Source organism: Montipora capricornis, chromosome 6, assembly GCF_036669925.1.
Source record: "Montipora capricornis isolate CH-2021 chromosome 6, ASM3666992v2, whole genome shotgun sequence".
Lineage (NCBI taxonomy): Eukaryota > Metazoa > Cnidaria > Anthozoa > Scleractinia > Acroporidae > Montipora > Montipora capricornis.
In genome coordinates, this window is record NC_090888.1 from 50,959,675 (window position 1) to 50,983,410 (window position 23,736).

Consider the following 23,736-nt stretch of genomic DNA (forward strand, 5'->3'; position numbering starts at 1 on the left):
TTTGCCAGTGGGCATATCATATATTTCCAATATTTGACCAGTTTTTGGGTCATACTTCAGTTGATTTTCTAAATCATTATATGGTCCGGTGTAATGATGCCCAGGTAATGTCCATCCGCCTTTTGGTTTCGGTAATTTACCAATAGCTTTGTGAATGTCTAAAGCACCGCCGTCTAGATCTTTCCTATTGGTTGTGTATTTCTTTTTGGGTCTTATTTTTGTTGACAATTGATTGAGAGCTTCTGATCCCACTTTATGAAGTAGAGGATTCATTTTTCTCAAACCATAATCGATTGCTTTTTTCTGCAATTTTGGGTCTCTCATTAATTCGGAACCATAATATCTTCCCATTTCAACTGCTTTTTTGCCAAGATAAGGTACTCCTTTTGTTAGGAACAATTCAGTTCCTGTATTAGCGATATCACCAAATAAGCCCGCTCCCAACGGGCTATTCAGTTTCCCTGTTTTTTAACGAATTTGGTCTTTGTAATACCACATTCAGCACAAGTGCAAAAGAACATTAGTCTACCATTTTTGGCTGTTTTGTAACCTGAAGGTTCAACACATTCGGTTACCTTTTTCTGTTTTACACAATATGATTTCATAATATATATAAGTTAGATATTTCTAAAATAATATTCGATAAATCTCTCATTTTTCATTGTATCATTTATGTCGAATACTTGTAATAAATCATAATACGCATTACCCTTATTCATTTCATTCAGAAAGTATAAACAGAAATACCCACAAGTTGTTGTTTGTATGTTTTGTATCTGATTGTTTTGATGTAACAAAGTGAGATTTTTCTTTTTGGCATGATTTACGATCTCTTGAAATGGGGGCATACCAAACGAATCAAAATAATTTATCACATTATCCTTAACATAAGTGGCTACCCAGTGAGATCCTGACATATAAGCTGGTTCCAGATTGTAAATAAATAACGCCTGTTTATGGTTATGTGGAACTTTTTCATCTCTTGACAGTACATCATTGATTGGTATGTTTAAATATTTACACCATTTTTTCAGATCGTGATTGGACATAGGTATGTTTTTGTGAAATTTTGGTTTTACAATATTGCCCCCAAAATGGGTATGCCATTGAATGGACTGTTTTTTCCCAATAGTAACCCTTGTCCTTTTTTGGTCGAGGATGTTTTTTTTTTTCTACCATTACCAGTCACATATGGCGGATAACTATAAAATGGAGGGGGCATTCCCATTCTAGGTGCACCTGTACCATCCTTTTTCGACGAAGGTGGTCTACCTACCCTCGGTGCTCCTCTTCCCGTTAGCTTTTTGACAAGATTCAAAGCCAAAGGTATTCCAATGCTAGCCAACAGAGTTCCGAGAAATCCACCTGATTGTGTTTTAGTTGGTGTTATTTTAACGCCAGATCCTGTTTGAGCCGCATTCATTATGTCTCTTTGCTGTTTGGTTGTAAACATATTCAGATATGGCATCAGTTGATTGATTGCATTGAAAGGTATCATCATGGGTAATGGCATAGCACCACCTTTTTGACCAGATCCTAACAATTTTTTAGCTCCGGCTTCTGCTAAACCACCAAGAGCACTCAACCCAAGGGTTTTACCAATTGCTGGTAATGCTCTCATACCAAGTGACAATACGGTGCTCAAAAGACTTCCGCCTACTTGTTTTCTGATATTGGTCTTAGCAAGCTTAATGTCCATTCCTTTGTTCAATTGTCGATTTTTTTGCAATCGTTTTTTCACCATTGCTGGAACATAAAGAGTGTCGTTTCCATTAAGAGAATCATTTGTCAGTCTTAGAACAATTGTTTCCCTTTTATGGTAAGCATTACTCAGATTCTTTTTTTGATTATCTGAAAGTCTTACGTTGATTTCATGAAGTTTAGTCATATAATATATGTTATATAATTCCAGTTACAAATAAATATGTCATTTACTTGATTTCATATTACTATTTCAGTTGTGGGCTTAAACTATCACCAATTCATTACCCACCTTGTCAATAACAACCGACTCTTCGTACAATACAACTGCATGGACATTGAAATCTGCTGCACTATTGGCACTTATTTTATACCTGAAAATCAACTGTTTAGGGTCTCTTGTTACTTTCTCTGCCTGATATGACAGATCAAAATAGATCAGTGGATACAGGCTGTTATAATTAGCAAGATTCAACTGGGTTCCGGTGTTGTAATCATTTTTTCGCATTGCATAAGACATCAGATCATTGAATATTCTCACTTTGCTTTCACTATCATATTCTGTTTCTGGGTAGAAAACACCATTGCCATATTCGAGTCTGCATGTTGTTAAATAACTGTTTGCGTTTGCTGCATTTAGTTTGAAGGTATCAAGTATATATGGATTTGCAGTTGCAACTCTGGTTTTAGCCCGTTGTAGATAAACAAAAATTGCTTTGACATTGTCAATACTGGAAGAAATCTGAAAAAAACCACTGACTCTAGCAGGTGCTGACACTGCATATAGTTCACGCTGATATGTCCATTTGTGTTCTTTCATGAAAGAGCTTACAAATTTGTCGTACATACTGTCTTTTGGTGTTAATTTTGGAACCCATAGTAGAAATCTGTTAATCACTACTCTGCCGGCATCTACTCCTCCTGCCATATTGATGAGTTCATTGTCGTTCTGGAGATTCAAATTGAATTGTAACTGCATAGGAACCAACATTTTATCCTGCAACTCTTCAAAAAAACTGTAACGATTGAGAGGTATGATCAAATTCACATCTTTTGCTCCTCCTGTTCCATCATTATTGGTAGCTTGTGTAAGCACTTTTCTAGATTCATATCCTGAATTGGTATTGGCTGTCGTACCATCTGTGTCTAAATACCAAAAACTGTTTTTAGCTACGCTTCTTGAGTAATCATCCGAATATTCCAACAGATTCTTCACAAAAGTGACCTTATGTAGATTGTCAGTATCATAAACAATTTTCCCAGCACTTTTAATCATCATATGTGCAATCAATGAATGAGATCCGTTTATCACCGTTATTCTATCGGCTGCTGCATAACCAGCTCCATCTGCTATTTTTTGTAACTGGAATTGAACCTCGAAATAAGCATTGTACCAATCATAGAAAGAACTCCGGTCGTTGATGGTGAATCTATAACCGTTCTTTTCTTGATGTTGATTATTTCCAGGGGCTCTAATTACATCATCAAGTTGGAAACGCACCAACTCATTTCTTTGCAATAATTCACTTGTTCTAAAAGCCATTTATACTATTGTATTATATAATTTTGCTGTCATGTTATTTATTTGAAAAATCTACGCCTTCTTCCAGATCCGGATATCAATCTATTTAGTATCATGTCAGCGCTTTCATCTTGCTGTTTCTGTTCAATGGGCAAGGATGGAACAATGGCTTTTTGTGTTGGTGTTGTGGCTCCTTTTCTCAAATTTGCTAATTTTTTCATTATTAGGTCTCCTGACTTTTCTGCCGCCGCCTTACCAATTTTATCACCTGCATGGGAAACCCCTGATTCTAATGCCTTCTTGGCTAATGGCTTTGCAAATTTCTTGAAAACAGATGATGCCACACTCTTCAATGGTTTGAAAATGTTGTCTAAGATAAGCCCAGACCCTTTGTGTTGAAATACAAATTTACCAAGTTTTGGATGGTAAAACCTCTTAAATTCATACGGTTTCATTATACTGTTACATTAGATACTTTTTAAAATCAGCGAAAAAGACGTATCCGCTCCATTTAGATCCACTAATCTTCTTTTTCCATCTGTTATCATGATTCTGATTGATGAAATTGTAGTTTTGTTCACAGGATTAAATGTAACTCTTTGTGGTTCGAGGGTGAAGGAGTAACTTGGTTTTAGTACACTAGTTGAGAATGAATAAATAATGTCTGTTTCTTCGCCGTCAACTAAACTTTCGTTTACCAAATCGCAATGAATATTGAGTACGTCTGTGTCTTGACTGAGATTTGGCACTCTTGGTCCAATATGCGTTCCACTTGCTAATATCTTTTTGTCGAAACCGATCAGTTCATTAAAATTACTTGCTCTTAAATCAAGTTGGTAATTTGCAGCTAATGTAACCGTGACTCTGAATGTTGTTTCGTTGAATTCAAGAGTCATCGGATACGTATCACCAGTTTTCGTCACATTTTTAATATGTCTGTCAAAGTCCGTATAATTCCATACCCCAGCTGGAAAGGTAATGTCCTTAAAAGTTGAACCATTATCGGAGCTGTATTTGATTAATTGATTTTTGTACCCAGCATTGACATTGAACCAAGTGAATGACATGTTAATGACTCTGTTAAGACCGATAACGTATTGCTTATTATTGTCTAGAGTTACAGGTCTGGTGAAATTTGTTGTAAAATCTTCTGGTTTATTATCCCCTTTATTTTTCACACTGTAAGATGATAACACTATCTCTCGTTCCATTATATAATGAAGTTACATTAAATTTGGAAATATTGTTTGTATAATTTACCATATTGTGATTTGTTAATTGTTGTCATTTTCAATAATGTGTCCAATATAGAAACACCCATATTTCGCATGTCAATGCTTGTATTGCCAGCCAATATCTCACCAATGATCAAATCCAATTTTTTTATGAGTTCTTTCGGTTTGTTAAAAAATATCACATTGCCACCTTTTTGTTTTTTCCTACCAGAACCTTCCATTGTTTTCATTTTGTTTTGATAATGTTTTATGTATTCATTCAGAGTTCTCATAGCGCGATCCACTCTTTTGTTTTCCTCTTGCCTATCAGCTTCCGTTATATTCCCACTTTTGTATTGCTTTGTAACGTTTCCTTTGTAGGCTTTCAATTGATTTCTTTTAAATTTAGCCGCATTGACAATCTTATTGAGATATTTTTTGTTTTTTCGTTCAGTCATTTCTTGTTGATTTATTACCTTTTCAACAGAATCATAATTTGGTATACCAAGATCACCTAATATCTCATTTTCCATATCTTCTTCATCCATTCCATAATCTATCTCATCGTCGTCATCATACTCTGGTGGTAATTCTGGTTCTTCAGGAAAGTACTTAGGATCAACATACATCTCTTTTTTTCCTTCCAGAAGATCTTGTAAAGATTCTTCATATGTTGGTGGTTTTGGCACCAGTTGTTTTTCTTGCTGTGGCAAAACAGGTTGTTCAAATAGATCACCAAGATTCATATCTGGAACTTCATCCTCTATATCAATGCCGTAATCAGGAACTTCTCCTTTCTTCAGTGGTCGTTTTTTCCTTGGCAACCTTAAAGCCTGATTACTATCAATAACATCATCTAATTTACTTGTAATTGGTTGGAATACTTTTGAAAATCCCTGTTGACTGGTCTTCTGATCGATATCATGTTTTGTAATAGCATTATGGACGTAATTAATCTTGTCCCCTAATTCAGATTTACTCTTTGCGAGTTCTTTCCACTTAAGTAAACTCATTTATTGTTATATTGTTACGTTACATAAAATGGAAATTCATATATAAAAAATAGCATTTGACACGGTGTTGAACACCATGTTATACACCATGTTTGACTACATCATTTTATCGAAACAATGTAACGATTTAATATAAATGAAGATACCTAATTATGATACTGGCGACGATGTTGTCACAAACTTCACACAACTACATGATTTTATGCCTGATCGATGCTTCCGCATGCTCATTTGTGGACCTTCTGGTTCGGGAAAAACAAACACACTGATGCATATGATTCACAATCTGTTGTATTTTGATAAAATATACCTTTATGCAAAAAACTTAGAGCAGTCAAAGTATCGGAATCTCATGAAAGAGTTCGAACCATGGAGTGAAGAAGCTGGTTATGATATCATTGAAGCAAGCAATGATAAAATAATTCCTGTAAAAAATCTCAATGGTGACAATCAAAAAATTGTGATATTCGACGATTTCGTATGTGATAAAAACCAAAAACCATTGGTTGACTATTTTATACAGGGGAGACATAAAAACTGCTGTGCCATATATTTGAGTCAAAGCTACTATAAGACACCAAAAGATATTAGATTAAACTGCTCACATTTTGCCATTTATGATTTTCCGAGTACTAATGAAAAAAGTCTCATATGTCGTGAAAACAATGTCTCAAAACAATTATACGAGAAAGCAACTAGAGACCCTTTCAGTTTTATATATATTGACAAACCCAAGAAACAAGTAAAGAAGAATTTCGATGAAAAAATATAAACCAATTGTATATATGAGTTACTCAAATGGTAAATTACCTGAAGATACATATTCACATGAAAAAGTTGTCGAAATAGTAAAAGGATTGCCTGGTGTTGGTTTTAAACTAACAGATGACGGTGATTATGATATGCAGAATAAAAAACTGAGAAATTTAGATTCACCTCAAACGAATAACGATGCAACTACTAAGAGTTATGTTGATAAAGAGGTTTCTGGGTGTTTAAAAATAGATGGGAGCAATGCAATGACTGGCGCCCTTAATATGGATAATAGACGGGTTGAGAATATCGCTCCTGCTAGACATGGCCACAGTGACGCTGTCAGTAGTGAGCATTTGCATAGTTTTTACATGGTGCTCAATACTGACGATGGTAAAATAGAATTGCAAAATCCAATCGACATGAAAAATCAAAGAATCTTAGGAGTGAAAGATCCAATATTGCATTCAGACGCTTCCAATAAATTTTACGTCGACAGCTCTTTTAATTTTAAAGCTGACAAAACGGAGCTGGCTAATTATTTGAAAAAAGATGGAAGTATTTCCGTAACTGGCAATTTTGACTTTGGAAATAATAAAATCAGCAATCTTGCTGAAGGCACTGGCAATTCTGACGCTGTTACAAAACACCAATTGCAAACTGGTTTATCAACCAAACCGAATGTTAATCAGGTTGTGTTGCGAGATGGTACGCAAGCAATGACTGGAAATTTGAATATAAACAACAACAAGATCATCAATCTTGCTGATCCGACAGGTGTAAATGATGCCACAGGAAAAGGTTACGTTGATCGATTATTTTTAGATTCACTTCGTTTAGACGGATCCTCTAAAATGACTGGAAATTTGGATATGAACAATAAACGAATAATCAATATAGCCGACCCAACAGGAAACACTGACGCTGTAAATAAACGATACCTTGAAACACATATAGGTGACATGAGTGATTATTTGCAAATAGACGGTTCAAATTCCATGATAGCAGATTTAAATATGAGTACAAATTTCATTGAAAATTTAAAAGATCCTGAAAAAAAATTCGGTAGTGATGAGGGAAAAAATCAAGCAATGAGTTACAAGTTCTTTACCGACAACTTTCTCCAAATAAACCAATACGGTGAAGTAAGTATGTTAGACCGGCGTTTTTACAACATTGGGATTCCTAATTCTGGTGATCAAATATTTGATCGCAATTATGGAGATGGGAGATATTTACAAAAAGATGGATCGTCAGCCATGACTGGAGACCTCAATATGAACAATCAACGAATAACAAATCTCGGAACAGCCACACATAATCAAGATGCCATTACTTTGAAGCAAGTAAATGATGCTTTTTCGACTATAAGTACCCAAAATAATGAATACACAGACCGAAAAATAGCGGAGAGTCTTATAAGCACACATCAAAACCGCAAAAACGTACTAGCCTACGCTATGGATGATGGAGAATTCACTGAAGATTATGGACTACAGGACGTGAATTTAATCACCTATAACGACTCACCTCATAAAACCAACAAAAAAGCGTTCTCTTTAAAGGTTCAAAAAACAAATGATGGTTCTAGTCTGTTCAAAGGAAGGTTTGATTTCAATTTGTTTAAGTTGATACGTGACAATATGAGTGATGATTACACTGTTTGTATTGAAGTGTATTTCGAAAAAGATGGTAGATATGATGTAGAATTTGATTCTTTTAATATAACATTTGAAAAACTGAATATGAATATTGATAAATCATACACAATAAAAATCAATACCGATCATAAATATTATCGAAGTGTATTGAATCTTTCTCCAGACGGCATATCTCCATCAATTCAAAGAAGGTTATATGTCAATGTTCAGAGTAGTTTTGACAACCTTAGTCCTAGTCTATTACCTTTACATGTTCTGATTTATGGAATCAAAGATGAAGCAAAAAACAATCTCGATTTTACCATATATGATTATGAAAAGGCTTTCGAGGTTGCAAACAATCAACTCCAAATGCATGTACCAATTAATATGAATGGCAACAAGATTTCGGGTTTGTCTGCATCAATAATCGACAGTGTTTTACCGGCTTTCATATGGGGGTATACTGCTGAAGCAATCAATTCATGCGACTTTTTGACAATATATGGAGACATTATGAAGTTCAATGAAATTTACATAAGTTCAATACAACTGCATTCCAAAGAAACTTATTCATTAGTAAGCAATCATCGTTTAGTCATCCAAACAAACACATCGGCGATTTACAATATTTCTTTTACAACCAAAACCATTACTGTTAATGTTAATAGATATTTTCGAAACGTAAATTATATCAGAATAAATTTTTCGGACGGAAAAAATAAGAGATTCAAATTCGTAATCCGATATAAAACGTTCAACAATTGAAAATAATATGACACAATGATATATGACATTATATGTTGAACAATCAGACGGCAGTCATCTTCTAGACGAAAATGGAAATAAAATAGAATATACCATAGACTATCATTCAAGTTCAGAAGATTGGACTTTCGATACCACATTTTCAATAAATGATGATGGTCATGTGGAAACTGACAAAAATGTCATCGCAAAAGCTGCTGAAAACGACAACCATGTTGTGATAAAATCACAACTGGATTTAAAGTTAGACAGATCGACTTTTATTATTTCGAACAGTCTACCTGGTATACCAGTGTTAGACAAAATCAGCATTGCATTAATTCCAGCTTTATCAGTAGTCACAGCCGATTCAAATGATAGAGTTAGTTCATGGATTGATCCTGTGAATAATATCGATTTTTCACAATCAACCAATTCAAAAAAGCCTCTTTTTCTAAGGGATTCAACAAAAAAACTGTTTTTTGTACGTTTTGATGGTAGTGATGACTATTTGGAAAAAAAATCATTTGATGTTTCTGAAATAGCGGGTAGTTCTGGTAACAAATGTACAGTAATACTGGTTGTCAAAACAAAAGCGATAACTAATCAATCACAGTTTCAATGGGGGCGTGGAGCCGTCAGATTCGGTATGCATATACCATGGGGAGATGGTGCAGTCTATATCGATTTTGGTTCATCATCAAATGGCCGACTTAATATGCCTTCTTTGACGAGTCTCTCTGGTGATATCGAGGTGTGGACGATCCGTGTTAATCAGACAAATATGGAACTTTTTAGAGGTGTTTCAACAGTGACTCCAATTAAAACAAAAACAATTTCTGCTACTCTTACAGGTTCAGCTCAAGAAATGTTTATTGGATGTCAGGTTCATGATAATGGCACTGCTATAAATTTCTGCGAAATGGATTTATATGCTTTCGCTGTTTGGGCCAAATCTCTGTCTGATAATGAATTAAAAAATATGTTCAGGTTCATTCAAAATCATTTTGATTTGTGATGTGGTTTTTCAAAATATATAACTCAATATATATGTATATCGACAATTTATTACGATTTGTGGAATATAGTTTTCAAGAAGCAAAAGAAAAACATCCATGCATTAATGACAAAATATTAAAATCGGCACTTGTTTATCAATACCTGCACTGTTTCTATTTTAAAAGAGACATGTCTATGAATGAGATTCTTGAACTCAATGATGGTGAAATTGGTCTTCTTGGACCAGGTAGTGGCTGTCTAACATGGTTACTTGAAAAGATCTTCGGTTGGATTGATATATTAAATTCACATAGTGTATTACATGATGCTTCCGGGAGGTTTTATGACCACCATAAGCTCGGTAGAGGTTACACTTATGCTATTTCAGAAAAATACACAACTAAACTGATTAAAAGATCACCTTTTTGTGGTCAAGTCAGTGGTATACTATATTGTCTATGCAGACGATTAACAATCTAGACCATATATATGGCAGATCGAAAAAAGAGAATATTCAGCTGGAACCATATTTCAGACAAACTCTCAGAAGATCAGGTCGACGAACTAAAAAGCTATTATAAGGCATACCATAGAAAGTGTTGGGCTTACAAAAAGGCTGTCAAACGCTTCAAAAAATTCAAACTTATTGGTAATACTATTTCTATCATAACTGGTACTGGTGGAATTATTAGTGCTGTTGTAACTGGTGGTATAGCCCTAGTAGCTATAAGCACAAGTGCTTTGTTAATCAAGTCTTACATGGATTTCCAATCATTGGATCTTAAAATACAAAATTGTACATACGCATACCAAAGTTATCAGCATCTTTTGAATTCAATAAAAGACATGTTGAGAAGCGGTGATTTTCAACCATCGTTTCACACAGAATTAAAAAATGTAGATGATTTTGTAACTGATGTTTGTCCTAGTGTTGACAAGTTCTACGCTAAATACAATGACAAATTCATTCCTTAACTATTTCATTAATTCGGTCTGATGCCAATGACAGGATGTCTTTCCAATATCGTTCATATGATTGAAGTGTCTTTTTGGATTTACTTGTCTTGACCTTTTCAAAAGGAAGATCAAGCATTTTAAATATTTGTTTTAAAATGAAATTTATGTTAATCATACGCTTTCTATCAATGTTAACATCTTTCACAACTTCCCCGATAGCCGCAAAAATTCGAATTATTTTATCCATATTTTTTACAGAAATCTGGAAACCATTTTTTACAGCTATATTATTCATTATGTTTTCTATATGATATTTTCTTTGGTAAACACTTTTACGATGGAATCTATGCTTATTTGAGTGAAAATCAACAAATTCTATAAGTGGTTTATAGCCATTAACTGTCCCACATTTTTTACAAACTAGCATATTGTTATCATTCACTATCTCTGGCTGATCGCAACATTGCTCAATTTCTTTCGTATGTTTCGAGATTTGCTTATTACAAAATGGACAGACCACTTCTTCCATATTGACAAGTTCTTTATGCAGTTCTTGGCAACTCATTATACTATTATATGCGATATTATTTTAGGTTTTTTAAAGACATATAGTTCCAAAATAAATTTTGCGTTGGATCCATTCTGCCTCGCCACGGCATAGATTCGCAGAAATATAAAACATATAGATTTCCAAGAATACGAGACCGAAAATACGAGATCAAAAATATGTAACCGTCAAATGTAAAGTAGTATGGAGTTGGGTTGGGATGAGAGCATTTTTACAAAATGATCTCATACCCCCAACTCCTATACTACTGGTATCAGTTTACTTACCACTCGTTGATATTGACTCAGTTGTTATATTTTTCGTTTACATTTGATGACAGTACTCGAGACTGCAAGATTAAGCGATTCAATGACTTTGAGAACATTAACAATGTTAATAGTTACAATTAATTTTTAAGCTTTTAGTTTAAGTAGACGGCAGGTTGTTTGTCACACTGTACCTATATTTTGGTAAATATATATTTCTTAAAACTTTTTCTTTAACTTTAGTAAACTTAAGAAAAAACAAAAGAAAAATTGACCGCTGCCGGGCTGCAAAGCCAGAAAAGCTTATTTGGTTTGTTTGTTCTTTGCCGAGTATCTTCCCCTTCACCTCTTGCCTTTTTTTTTCAACTCGAAGTCTAACTCGATCTTCAACTCAAACTCGATGGATTATTTCTCCCGCAAATAACGTGTTCATTTTTTTTTCTCTACAGTATTATTTTGAAAGCTATTTTTCTGTTTAAATTTTAACAGGCCCTTTACAGCTAGACCATCACGTGACCTACTTTTCATAAAATTAAAGAAATAAAGCAAAGAATAAATTAAAGAATGCCGGAAATGGAAAAAGCATGTGACAAAAGGTACCACACATTGTTGAAAACCTATATCCCTGCTCTATATTTTAATGTGTCAGCAATTTTATTACTTACACCACATGAAAAAAAAAAAAGTGAAAAATCCCAATATTGCCCCGAATTCCGGGTTCCTGTTCTTCGCCCAGCTTATACATCTCTTTGCTTATTAACATTAATAATAAATAATAATTATACATTATTATCAATTATATACTTGCGTTTTAATTACCGGTATTAACTCGAAGCGCAACTCGAAGTCCAACTCGAAGCGCAACTCGAAGTCCAACTCGAAGTCCAACTCGAAGTCCAACTCGAAGTCCAACTCGAACTCGAACTCGAGTCCAAACTCGATGGATTATTTCTCCCGTGTTCGAGGGTGTGTCTCGGTCGATTTCCAAGAAAACTGGAACAAAGTTTAGTCATTTCGTATGACATGATCCACGACAGCTCTTCTAAATGTTGGTCACATCAGCTTTTGAGTTTTAGGCCTCTAAATTCAGCAAAAGGCAAGTGTTTATTTCTTTCTTGTTGATTTAATTAAATAAGTTGCATTTTGTATGTTTTGGCGACATCGGAGCTGGCGCCCGTTTCTCGAAGGTCGCCGAAAAGGTTTCGCACCCGAAAAGCCGTAGCAAAATCTCAAACCTTACGGTTACAGATCTCTTTTATTCACATATTTTTGATAGGAACAGAGGTTCTCTTCATGCAGCTAAGTTTCAGGTGTACACACCTATCGACTAAAAATTGCTTTGCAGGTCCGAAAAGTTTCCGGGGCTTTCAAGAAACGGAATGTCGAAAGGGAAGGTAGGGGCAATACGTTGACGGTAAAGGAAGATAATTTTTCAGTCTGTGAACTTGGCCTGAAAACAAAATTTATGGGAATCATTTAAGATTGGAATCGAGGTTTAATCGAGATGGAATATCATGGCTGATTTACGGAATGACCGAAATCTTTTGCTCTGCAAGTGACTACTTTGATTTTGCCGCTAGATTCAGTTTCTGCTGTATGCCCCTTCCCCCACTCGCATTCCTCGCTTCTTTCCTGTATATTTAACAAATATAATTCCATGAGCGCGTGTTGGATATGAGATGTTAAATAGCCAACGAGGCGCGTAGTGCCGAGTTGGCTATAACCAGTCTCATATCCAACAAGCGCGAATGGAATTCCTTAAACTCCAAAAATTTGGAAGTACGAAATACGAGCGAAAAAAGCGACAAATTCCGAGCGAAATCGAGAGAACTTGATGAACATGTGATGTTGTGTAATACCTTGTAGTCAGACAGACGTAGGCTCGTCACAAAAACAGTTCTTGCCTTTTTGCGTACTTCTAAACTCGCGTGTACAAGTTCTCAAAAGCGAACATAAATGCTGCCTCCCTCAAAAACCTGTGAGTCGAGCCCTGTATAGCCCTGTGTAGTTGTGTAATGCGCTCGCTAGAAACTGTGGAGTGGCTCAGTACAGTGCGTTGATTAAAGGTTAGCGGCTTGTACTTCACCGGCAAAGGTGGTCAAAACAATATCGAATTACCTCTATACGCACGTAACATAGCTCTTAGGCGGCAAACCTTTTGGAAAATGTTCCAGTTAGTCACTGAGGTCTTGTACATTGAATTTATTTTTTCTTTAGGTGTATATTATTGAGAAAAGGTCTGGATAGTAGCAGCAGATGTGTTAAAATTTTGGGAAACCACACCATATATTTAACGCTGTACTTTGTAACTGAAACTGAAGATGACAGAAGATTCTGAAATATGTTTTTACAAGAAGGTTGTGTTGTTTCTCAACATATCACCGCGCAGAATGCCTGGACATCATCAATTTTTGATAACTGGCGAAGTGGTAAATTTGCATGCGAACGCGCGGTTAATAGTCCAGATTAACAGAAGAATAAAAATAGTAATTTTTGTAGAACTGTCAAGGAATGGAATGCGTTGCCAAGCGAAATTGTTAACATCAAGTCCGCAGACCGTTTCAAAAAAGTCTTATTTGAGTATTTTAGCCAATGATGAATTCTAAAATATCTCTTATAACCAGTCTCATATCCAACAAGCACGAATGGAATTCCTTTAACTCCAAAAATTTGGAAGTACGAAATACGAGCGAAAAAAGCGACAAAGTCCGAGCGAAATCGAGAGAACTTGACTTGAACTTTTTTTTTTGAGCTCCGTTTAATACGATAAAGTTTACCGTTTTAGACGACTTAGAAGACCCTTCTTTCGAGGCGTTATGGATTCAAATTAGTCCTACTCGTCTCCCAAGGGGATACAGCTCTATTCTTCTTGGGACGTTCTATCACCCGCCAAGCGCAAATGACTCTGCTTTCTTAGAGTATTTAGAGACGTGTTTGTCATCTATCGAAACACGGTATTCCAACTGTGGGCTCTGTTTAGTGGGAGACTTTAACAGGCTACAAACCACACGGCTTAGAAACAACTACAATTTAAAGCAAATAGTGAATTTTCCGACGCGAGGAGAAAGAACGCTCGATTTAGTCCTCACCAACCTTCAAGACCACTACGAAACTCCAACCCAACGCCCTCCACTTGGCCTTTCGGACCACATGTCAATAGAAGTTCAACCGAAGGTGAGGATAAAGTCCAATAGATCTACAACTAATGTTCAGTCGAGAGATTTGCGTCCCAGCAAGCGCCTTGCAATGCGCACTTATCTAGAATCAGTGGATTTGGATTCTATACTGAACTCCGTAGAAAGTTGTGAAGGCAAAACGTTGCTTTTGGAACAAATTATTAAGACTGGTCTTGATCATGTTATGCCTATGCGCACGCGCAAAGTACATTCAACCGAACCACCTTGGATAACATCATCCTTGAAGAACTTGCTACAAAAGCGGCAAAGTGCCTTATCGCGTGGCGACGACCAAATGTTTCGTGAGTTGAGAAATCGTATTAATCGCAAGCGAAAGATGTGCCGCGCAAATTATTACCAAGCCAAGGTGGAACATCTGAAGAAATGTAAACCATCCGAATGGTGGAAAGAAGTGAAAAAGCTTAGTGGGCGCTCGCTTGCCTCCTCGGCGCAAAGTGACACATTGCAATCGCTTCAACATCTGTATGAGAGTATTGACCAGATCGGCCTAGCTAACATCATCAATGAGGCTTTCTTATCGCCAATGCACTGTTACACATCGCTCCCTGCCGCTTTTCCGTGCACTACTTTCAGTAACTACTCCGAAAACCCCCTTGTTGTGTCGGTCGAGTCAGTCCGCAAGAAATTATCAAAGTTGAACCCGTGCAAAGCTAACGGCCCAGACAACATCCCTGGATGGTTGTTAAAGGAAAATGCAGATATTTTAGCCGGACCGGTATCTGACATCTTGAACTACTCGTACCGTGAAAGACGCCTGCCATCGTCATGGAAGCACGCAGATGTGGTCCCCGTGCCAAAGCAAAAGCCCGTCCGCGATGTAAATAAGCACTTACGCCCTATCTCACTAACCCCCATTTTGTCAAAGTTGTCTGAAGATTATGTAGTTGACACTTACGTTAAACCTGCTGTGCTGGAGCGGATTGACCCCCAACAATTTGGGGCTGTACCTAAATCTTCTACTACGCATGCGCTTATTAGTATGTTGCACTCTTGGTTGGAATCGACTGACGGAAATGGGGCTACTACGAGAGCGGTACTATTTGACTTTCGCAAAGCCTTTGACTTAATTGATCACCAAGTCCTAGCCCCAAAGCTCTCCTCGTATGATATTCCGGAGTCGATCATGTGCTGGATCTTGGATTTCCTAACGAATAGAAGGCAAAGGGTGAAACTGAGTTGTGATTGTGTATCTGAATGGCGTTCTGTACCAGCAGGTGTTCCTCAGGGGACTAAACTCGGTCCCTGGTTATTTCTGATTATGATCAATGACCTGAGTGTGGCAAATACGAACATCTGGAAGTATGTAGATGATACTACCCTCGCTGAGTGTGTGGAAAAGAACGGAACCAGCTCGATGCAGTCGCGCGTTGACGAATTTGTTACAAAGTCACGAGCTGATGGTTTCCAGTTGAATGAATCGAAGTGCAAGGAACTTAGAATATCATTCACAAAGTCAGAGAGTATTTTAGAGCCTATTACTATCAATAATACGAACATTGAGATTGTTCCATCTGCTAAATTACTAGGTGTTATGATTTCGAATGATTTGAAGTGGAATGTGCACGTAGAAATGATATGTAAGAAAGTCGCAACGCGTCTCTACTTTCTTAGGCAATTAAAGCGTGCGAAAGTGCCAACTAATGACCTTTTGAGCTTCTACACCACTTGCATACGGCCAGTCGCAGAGTATGCATGTTCAGCCTTTCATACCGCTCTACCGCAATATCTCTCCGATCAGTTAGAGCGCCTGCAGAAGCGAGCACTACGCATAATAAGCAATAACGAGTTATCTTATCGACAAGCTTTAGAAGTTTTTAGCATACCTACCTTGTATGCCAGGAGAGAGGCGATTGGTAACTCAATGTTTCAAGACATATGTAATAACAATAATCACAAGCTTCATTCACTCCTTCCGCCACCTTACTCTGGCACTTTGCGTACACGGAAAAATCGCAAGTTCCAAGTCCCGCGTTTTAAAACCAATCGTTTCAGAGACAGTTTTATTGTAAGCCATTGCCGATAACATGCCCTTTTGCAACTCATATATATTAAATGATATGTTTTTGAAAAATTTTAGCTGTATCTTAATTGTAATTTAGTGTTTACATAATAATAGCTTTAGTATTGTTAAATTCTTATCAAATAACTTTCTTAATTTATCATTTTATAATTTATAGTTACAATTAATTAACGTTGTACATTTGTAAAAATTATCGTAATTCAGCCCTCGGGCTGCAAGGGTAATTTTAATAAAACTATCTATCTATCTATCTATCTATCTTGATGAACATGTGATGTTGTGTAATACCTTTTAGTCAGACAGAGACGTAGGCTCATCACCAAAACAAGCCCCCCCCGGGCCGGAACGATGATGCTGCTGGTATATGTTAAAACAATAGTGATCTACTCGGCTTCATATATAAAATGGGGAATATAAAAGCAAAAAGCCAAACAAGGTGGGTTGAATTTTTTGAAGGTATAGGCTGGCCAAACCAGGCTTCTTCAGGTACAATAAGCATATTTTAAGCATATGTAGCATATTTTCGTAATATGTTCCGGAAACACAGTGAAACACAGTGAAACACAGTGTAGATAAGCTTATATTAAAAAATAATCACATAGCATAGAACGGAACAGTCTGATTCTTCGTGGATGTTCAGACCATCGGGATCAATTGTTCTGCCTTTTTGGATTACAAAATATAACTTCTGTGACCTTACGGATAGAGTCTCGGATGGAAGAGAATTTTTCGATGGGTATTAATTGCATGTCGTTGGCAGTGTGTTCTTAGGAGATGACAGGAAATGTTCTGCGGCTGCGGTAGGTTTAGATTTTTAGTTAGGGTTGTCTATAGGGAGGGGGTTGCACTAGTACGAATTTTATTTGTTTTGCTTTAAATTGGGTCAAAATTGGAGCTTTTCCTAATCACGCGGCGAGCAAAATTTGGAAAAATTTGTCAGTGGACCAAAAAAAACAAAGACGCCGTAGTGTGGGGCAGGCAGATTTTTCCAAAATCGCCCAAAGACAACAAAAATTCATTAAACATGTCAACTGCGTGTTAATATAAGAAAATTGATGCACTGCATGCCTTCACTAGTAAGCACACGAAAACCAAGAGAACACACTGAGGCGCTCAACATAGACAGTCGATGTGGTCAATAGGAGGGCTTTCAAACACCTTCTTTTTCCGATAAATCCTTCTCCCACTTTTGGATATGAAGCGCCCAGAAGAGGGCCGTTGTTCTACTTAATTCAAGTTTATTCATGTATTTTATCAATTCATTAGAAGTACAATGAAAGTACAATGTGCACATTGTTTGATGACTTCTCCAGTGGTTTAATAAGTCATGATATTACCACACTGTGGTCGTGCACAGAGAATTCTCTACACATGTATTAGATATGTTTTATGTAGACGAATTTTGTTTCTGTTGGCTCGTTCTGTTGTAAATATTTAATTCCTGATCAATTGTTTAATTTAAATTGAAATTTCCAAATGGTATCACTTTACTTACCACTTGTTGATATTGACTCAGTTGTTATATTTTTCGTTTACATTTGATGACAGTACTCGAGACTGCAAGATTAAGCGATTCAATGACTTTGAGAACATTAACAATGTTAATAGTTACAATTAATTTTTAAGCTTTTAGTTTAAGTAGACGGCAGGTTGTTTGTCACACTGTACCTATATTTTGGTAAATATATATTTCTTAAAACTTTTTCTTTAACTTTAGTAAACTTAAGAAAAAACAAAAGAAACATTGACCGCTGCCGGGCTGCAAAGCCAGAAAAGCTTATTTGGTTTGTTTGTTCTTTGCCTATCTTCCCCTTCACCTCTTGCCTTTTTTTTTCAACTCGAAGTCTAACTCGATCTTCAACTCAAACTCGAACTCGAGTCCAAACTCGATGGATTATTTCTCCCGCAAATAACGTGTTCATTTTTTTTTCTCTACAGTATTATTTTGAAAGCTATTTTAACAGGCCCTTTACAGCTAGACCATCACGTGACCTACTTTTCATAAAATTAAAGAAATAAAGCAAAGAATAAATTAAAGAATGCCGGAAATGGAAAAAGCATGTGACAAAAGGTACCACACATTGTTGAAAACCTATATCCCTGCTCTATATTTTAATGTGTCAGCATTTTTATTACTTACACCACATGAAAAAAAAAAAATGAAAAATCCCAATATTGCCCCGAATTCCGGGTTCCTCTTCTTCGCCCAGCTTATACATCTCTTTGCTTATTAACATTAATAATAAATAATAATTATACATTATTATCAATTATATACTTGCGTTTTAATTACCGGTATTAACTCGAAGCGCAACTCGAAGTCCAACTCGAAGCGCAACTCGAAGTCCAACTCGAAGTCCAACTCGAAGTCCAACTCGAAGTCCAACTCGAACTCGAACTCGAGTCCAAACTCGATGGATTATTTCTCCCGTGTTCGAGGGTGTGTCTCGGTCGATTTCCAAGAAAACTGGAACAAAGTTTAGTCATTTCGTATGACATGATCCACGACAGCTCTTCTAAATGTTGGTCACATCAGCTTTTGAGTTTTAGGCCTCTAAATTCAGCAAAAGGCAAGTGTTTATTTCTTTCTTGTTGATTTAATTAAATAAGTTGCATTTTGTATGTTTTGGCGACATCGGAGCTGGCGCCCGTTTCTCGAAGGTCGCCGAAAAGGTTTCGCACCCGAAAAGCCGTAGCAAAATCTCAAACCTTACGGTTACAGATCTCTTTTATTCACATATTTTTGATAGGAACAGAGGTTCTCTTCATGCAGCTAAGTTTCAGGTGTACACACCTATCGACTAAAAATTGCTTTGCAGGTCCGAAAAGTTTCCGGGGCTTTCAAGAAACGGAATGTCGAAAGGGAAGGTAGGGGCAATACGTTGACGGTAAAGGAAGATAATTTTTCAGTCTGTGAACTTGGCCTGAAAACAAAATTTATGGGAATGATTTAAGATTGGAATCGAGGTGGAATCGAGATGGAATATCATGGCTGATTTACGGAATGACCGAAATCTTTTGCTCTGCAAGTGACTACTTTGATTTTGCCGCTAGATTCAGTTTCTGCTGTATGCCCCTCCCCCCACTCGCATTCCTCGCTTCTTTCCTGTATATTTAACATATATAATTCCATGAGCGCGTGTTTGATATGAGATGTTAAATAGCCAACGAGGCGCGTAGTGCCGAGTTGGCTATAACCAGTCTCATATCCAACAAGCGCGAATGGAATTCCTTAAACTCCAAAAATTTGGAAGTACGAAATACGAGCGAAAAAAGCGACAAAGTCCGAGCGAAATCGAGAGAACTTGATGAACATGTGATGTTGTGTAATACCTTGTAGTCAGACAGACGTAGGCTGATCACAAAAACAGTTCTTGCCTTTTCGCGTACTTCTAAACTCGCGTGTACAAGTTCTCAAAAGCGAACATAAATGCTGCCTCCCTCAAAAACCTGTGAGTCGAGCCCTGTATAGCCCTGTGTAGTTGTGTAATGCGCTCGCTAGCAACTGTGGAGTGGCTCAGTACAGTGCGTTGATTAAAGCGGCTTCTACTTCACCGGCAAAGGTGGTCAAAACAATATCGAATTACCTCTATACGCACGTAACATAGCTCTTAGGCGGCAAACCTTTTGGAAAATGTTCCAGTTAGTCACTGAAGTCTTGTACATTGAATTTATTTTTGCTTTAGGTGTATATTATTGAGAAAAGGTCTGGATAGTAGCAGATGTGTTAAAATTTTGGGAAACCACACCATATATTTAACGCTGTACTTTGTAACTGAAACTGAAGATGACAGAAGATTCTGAAATATGTTTTTAGAAGAAGGTTGTGTTGTTTCTCAAAATATCACCGCGCAGAATGCCTGGACATCATCAATTTTTGATAACTGGCGAAGTGGTAAATTTGCATGCGAACGCGCGGTTAATAGTCCAGATTAAGAGAAGAATAAAAATAGTAATTTTTGTAGAGCTGTCAAGGACTGGAATGCGTTGCCAAGCGAAATTGTTAACATCAAGTCCGCAGACCCTTTTAAAAAAAGTCTTATTTGAGTATTTTAGCCAATGATGAATTCTAAAATATTGCATAATGTTTGACGCTGTAAAATTGATTATTTTAATTATTTATTAATTTATTTACTAGTTTATATATCTACCTGATCTTCTGAAAACCGGGTCCTTCCCACGTATCTTAATTTGTCTTTAAATTAGACTAGAATAGCTGATCCGGTTTTATTTTTTCAGTAACTGGACTCTAACCTTTCCATTGGCAACATCTTTTAATTTAAGAAGTCAGTGGCATTGCCATTTGTCAACTTGTGACTTGGACCTAGAAATAAAAAAAAATGTATATGTGTGAGAAAAAGGCTAATATGATCAGCTATTAAGGCTATTAACGCCATTAATATGTCTGCTATATTTATCACTGATCGTTGAAACATCACTAAGGTGACTTCAGAAGAAGTAATGTTTCATATCCCATGGAAGCCTTTTTGCCTTACCCAACACGTGGAGATTTCCTTCAATAAGCCTCCAATAAAGTGGTCTAGTGAATTGTTTTGGCCATGGACTATGACCTTATACTTGTTAGACTTGCATGCGACAAGCCATGACGCAGCCCCCCCCCTCTCTAGGAATTTAAAGCTCGCCGTCAGTGCAAGTTCTGCCAAAGGCCAAAGGCAGCATTTGCACTTTGGATTTTGCAGCCAAGTTTGACCTTGTTTTCAAAACTCCAGCTATATATCTCACATAAATGCAACAACTTGTTTTAACATTGGGCAATTATTTTTCTTGCCTATATACATATATGCTCCCAATTTTTTTCTTTTCTTTTTTTTTTCGCTAGACACTGAGTTTATTTGTTAAATCAAAGTGCTTGGATTTCCTGAAATCAATTGTCTCACATACATTCAAGAAATTATTAAACAATGCTCATCTTTCTCTTGCCTATGCTGCCAAATTTTACTTCCACACACTGACGTTATTTGTCAAACCAAAGCGCTGGCATTTCTTCAAATCATCTAGCTGATCTTATGAAAACCGGGTCCTTCCCACGTATCTTAATTTGTCTGTAAATTAGACTAGAATAGCTGGGATGGTTTTATTTTTTCAGTAACTGGACTCTGAATTTATAGGAATTTATAGCTCTCCGTCAGTCCAGCTATATATGACTTGGATGTACCACATGTGTGGGACATCTGGGGTGGCTTTATAGCTTAACCTCCATCCTAGACATCAGCACTGCACTGATGAGGCCCAGAAGGCCGAAACAGTACTGTCTGCAGTTAGTTATATATATATATATATATATATATATATATAGGTTGAATGAAAAATGGAGTCAAAAGCAAACTACTCACAGGTCCATGTTTAATGTAAAGAACAAACGTTTCGCCCTTCGGGCTTCCTCAGTGTTCACAATAAGCTAAAAACTAAAAAACACTTGGCAGGAACTGAGTCGGTTTCAAGATCTTATATATGTGAAGAAGTGACCAAAAAGCTTCCCTTGTGAGTAAACGCCTATCAATGTGATCTTCACATTCATTAACAATTTTTTCGATAACAATGAATTCAAAGTCAGACATCTGGTGTTCAACCCTATTGAAATGCACGGCTAATTCGCACGTAGTCTTGTTAGTAAGCATAGCCGATTTGTGATTCCGAAACCTGACTTTGAATTCATTGGATGTTGAACCCACATACTGAACCTTACACTTCTTGCAAGTGGCCAAATAGATCACGTTTTTAGATTTGCAACCAAGATGTTGCCTAATAGTGTAATAACGATCTGTACGAGCGCTGTAAAAAATCTTATCCTCCTTTAAAAAGTTCTTACATAAATCACATTTTTTGCTACATTTAAAACAACCTGTAGCAGAATGGTCGTTGTTAGTATAATTAGATCCCTTGGGTCCCGCTAGGAGCTCTTTGATGGTTTTGGCCCTTCTATAAGATGGAATGATTGACCCTTTGGGAAAAATCTGTGCTAATGTTGGTGAATCATAAATTAAATGGCTATACGACTTAATGATTTTACCAATGTTGGGCAAATGAGGGTTAAAATTAACCACAAGGGGAAAAATAACCTTTTTCTCTCGTTCTTTAGGTGAAAGAAGGTCCTCCCTGGGTGTATCTTTGGCCTTATCAAATTGTGTTTTAACTTTAGAAGGGTGGTAACCACGATCTACTAGATAATTCTGATATTCCTTGCTACGTTCTTCAAACTTTTCAATTGTGGAACAATTTCTGCGAACTCTTGTAGCAACTCCGAACGGGATAGCCCTGGTACAATGAGATGGATGGGCACTGTTACGCAATAAGTAGATGTGATGGTCGGTAGGTTTGGAATAGATATCAGTCTGAATAAACCCATCAACTAAAAGGTTAATTTTAACCCTCATTTGCCCAACATTGGTAAAATCATTAAGTCGTATAGCCATTTAATTTATGATTCACCAACATTAGCACAGATTTTTCCCAAAGGGTCAATCATTCCATCTTATAGAAGGGCCAAAACCATCAAAGAGCTCCTAGCGAGACCCAAGGGATCTAATTATACTAACAACGACCATTCTGCTACAGGTTGTTTTAAATGTAGCAAAAAATGTGATTTATGTAAGAACTTTTTAAAGGAGGATAAGATTTTTTACAGCGCTCGTACAGATCGTTATTACACTATTAGGCAACATCTTGGTTGCAAATCTAAAAACGTGATCTATTTGGCCACTTGCAAGAAGTGTAAGGTTCAGTATGTGGGTTCAACATCCAATGAATTCAAGGTCAGGTTTCGGAATTACAAATCGGCTATGCTTACTAACAAGACTACGTGCGAATTAGCCGTGCATTTCAATAGGGTTGAACACCAGATGTCTGACTTTGAATTCATTGTTATCGAAAAAATTGTTAATGAATGTGAAGATCACTTTGATAGGCGTTTACTCACAAGGGAAGCTTTTTGGTGCTCCCAGTTGTGTACTCTTCATCCCCACGGCCTTAACAAACGATCAGAGTTCAACTCTAAGAATAGAATTAGGTTTAGCCAATAAGTTTTATTTTTTAGCCATGCATTTTTAGCCATTTTTTAGCCATTTTCATTAATTATCTTTCCCTAAACATTTTTTCCATTAAATTCTTCATAACTTTAGATATAATACTTTTTAATTTTT

The 23,736-nt window shown here is 36.6% G+C and overlaps 2 protein-coding genes across 2 annotated transcripts in view; one reads left to right on the forward strand and one right to left on the reverse strand.

The window, feature by feature from the left end:
• Positions 1 to 1,966: 1,966 nt before the first annotated feature.
• On the reverse strand, positions 1,967 to 3,244 carry LOC138054084 (uncharacterized). The gene has a single exon (XM_068900592.1). The coding sequence runs from the start codon at positions 3,242 to 3,244 to the stop codon at positions 1,967 to 1,969; it is 1,278 nt and encodes a 425-aa protein (XP_068756693.1).
• A 15,692-nt stretch (positions 3,245 to 18,936) lies between these two features.
• Positions 18,937 to 23,736, forward strand: part of LOC138052403 (uncharacterized) — an 18,185-nt gene continuing 13,385 nt past the window's right edge. The window contains exon 1 of the mRNA XM_068898893.1: positions 18,937 to 19,146. The gene's annotated coding sequence lies outside the window, so the exon portion shown is untranslated. The remainder of the gene's footprint in view (positions 19,147 to 23,736) is intronic.

Excerpts from the sequence above, each read along its gene's own strand:
- LOC138054084 (XM_068900592.1), bottom strand. The coding sequence starts at position 3,244 with ATGGCTTTTAGAACAAGTGAATTATTGCAAAGAAATGAGTTGGTGCGT.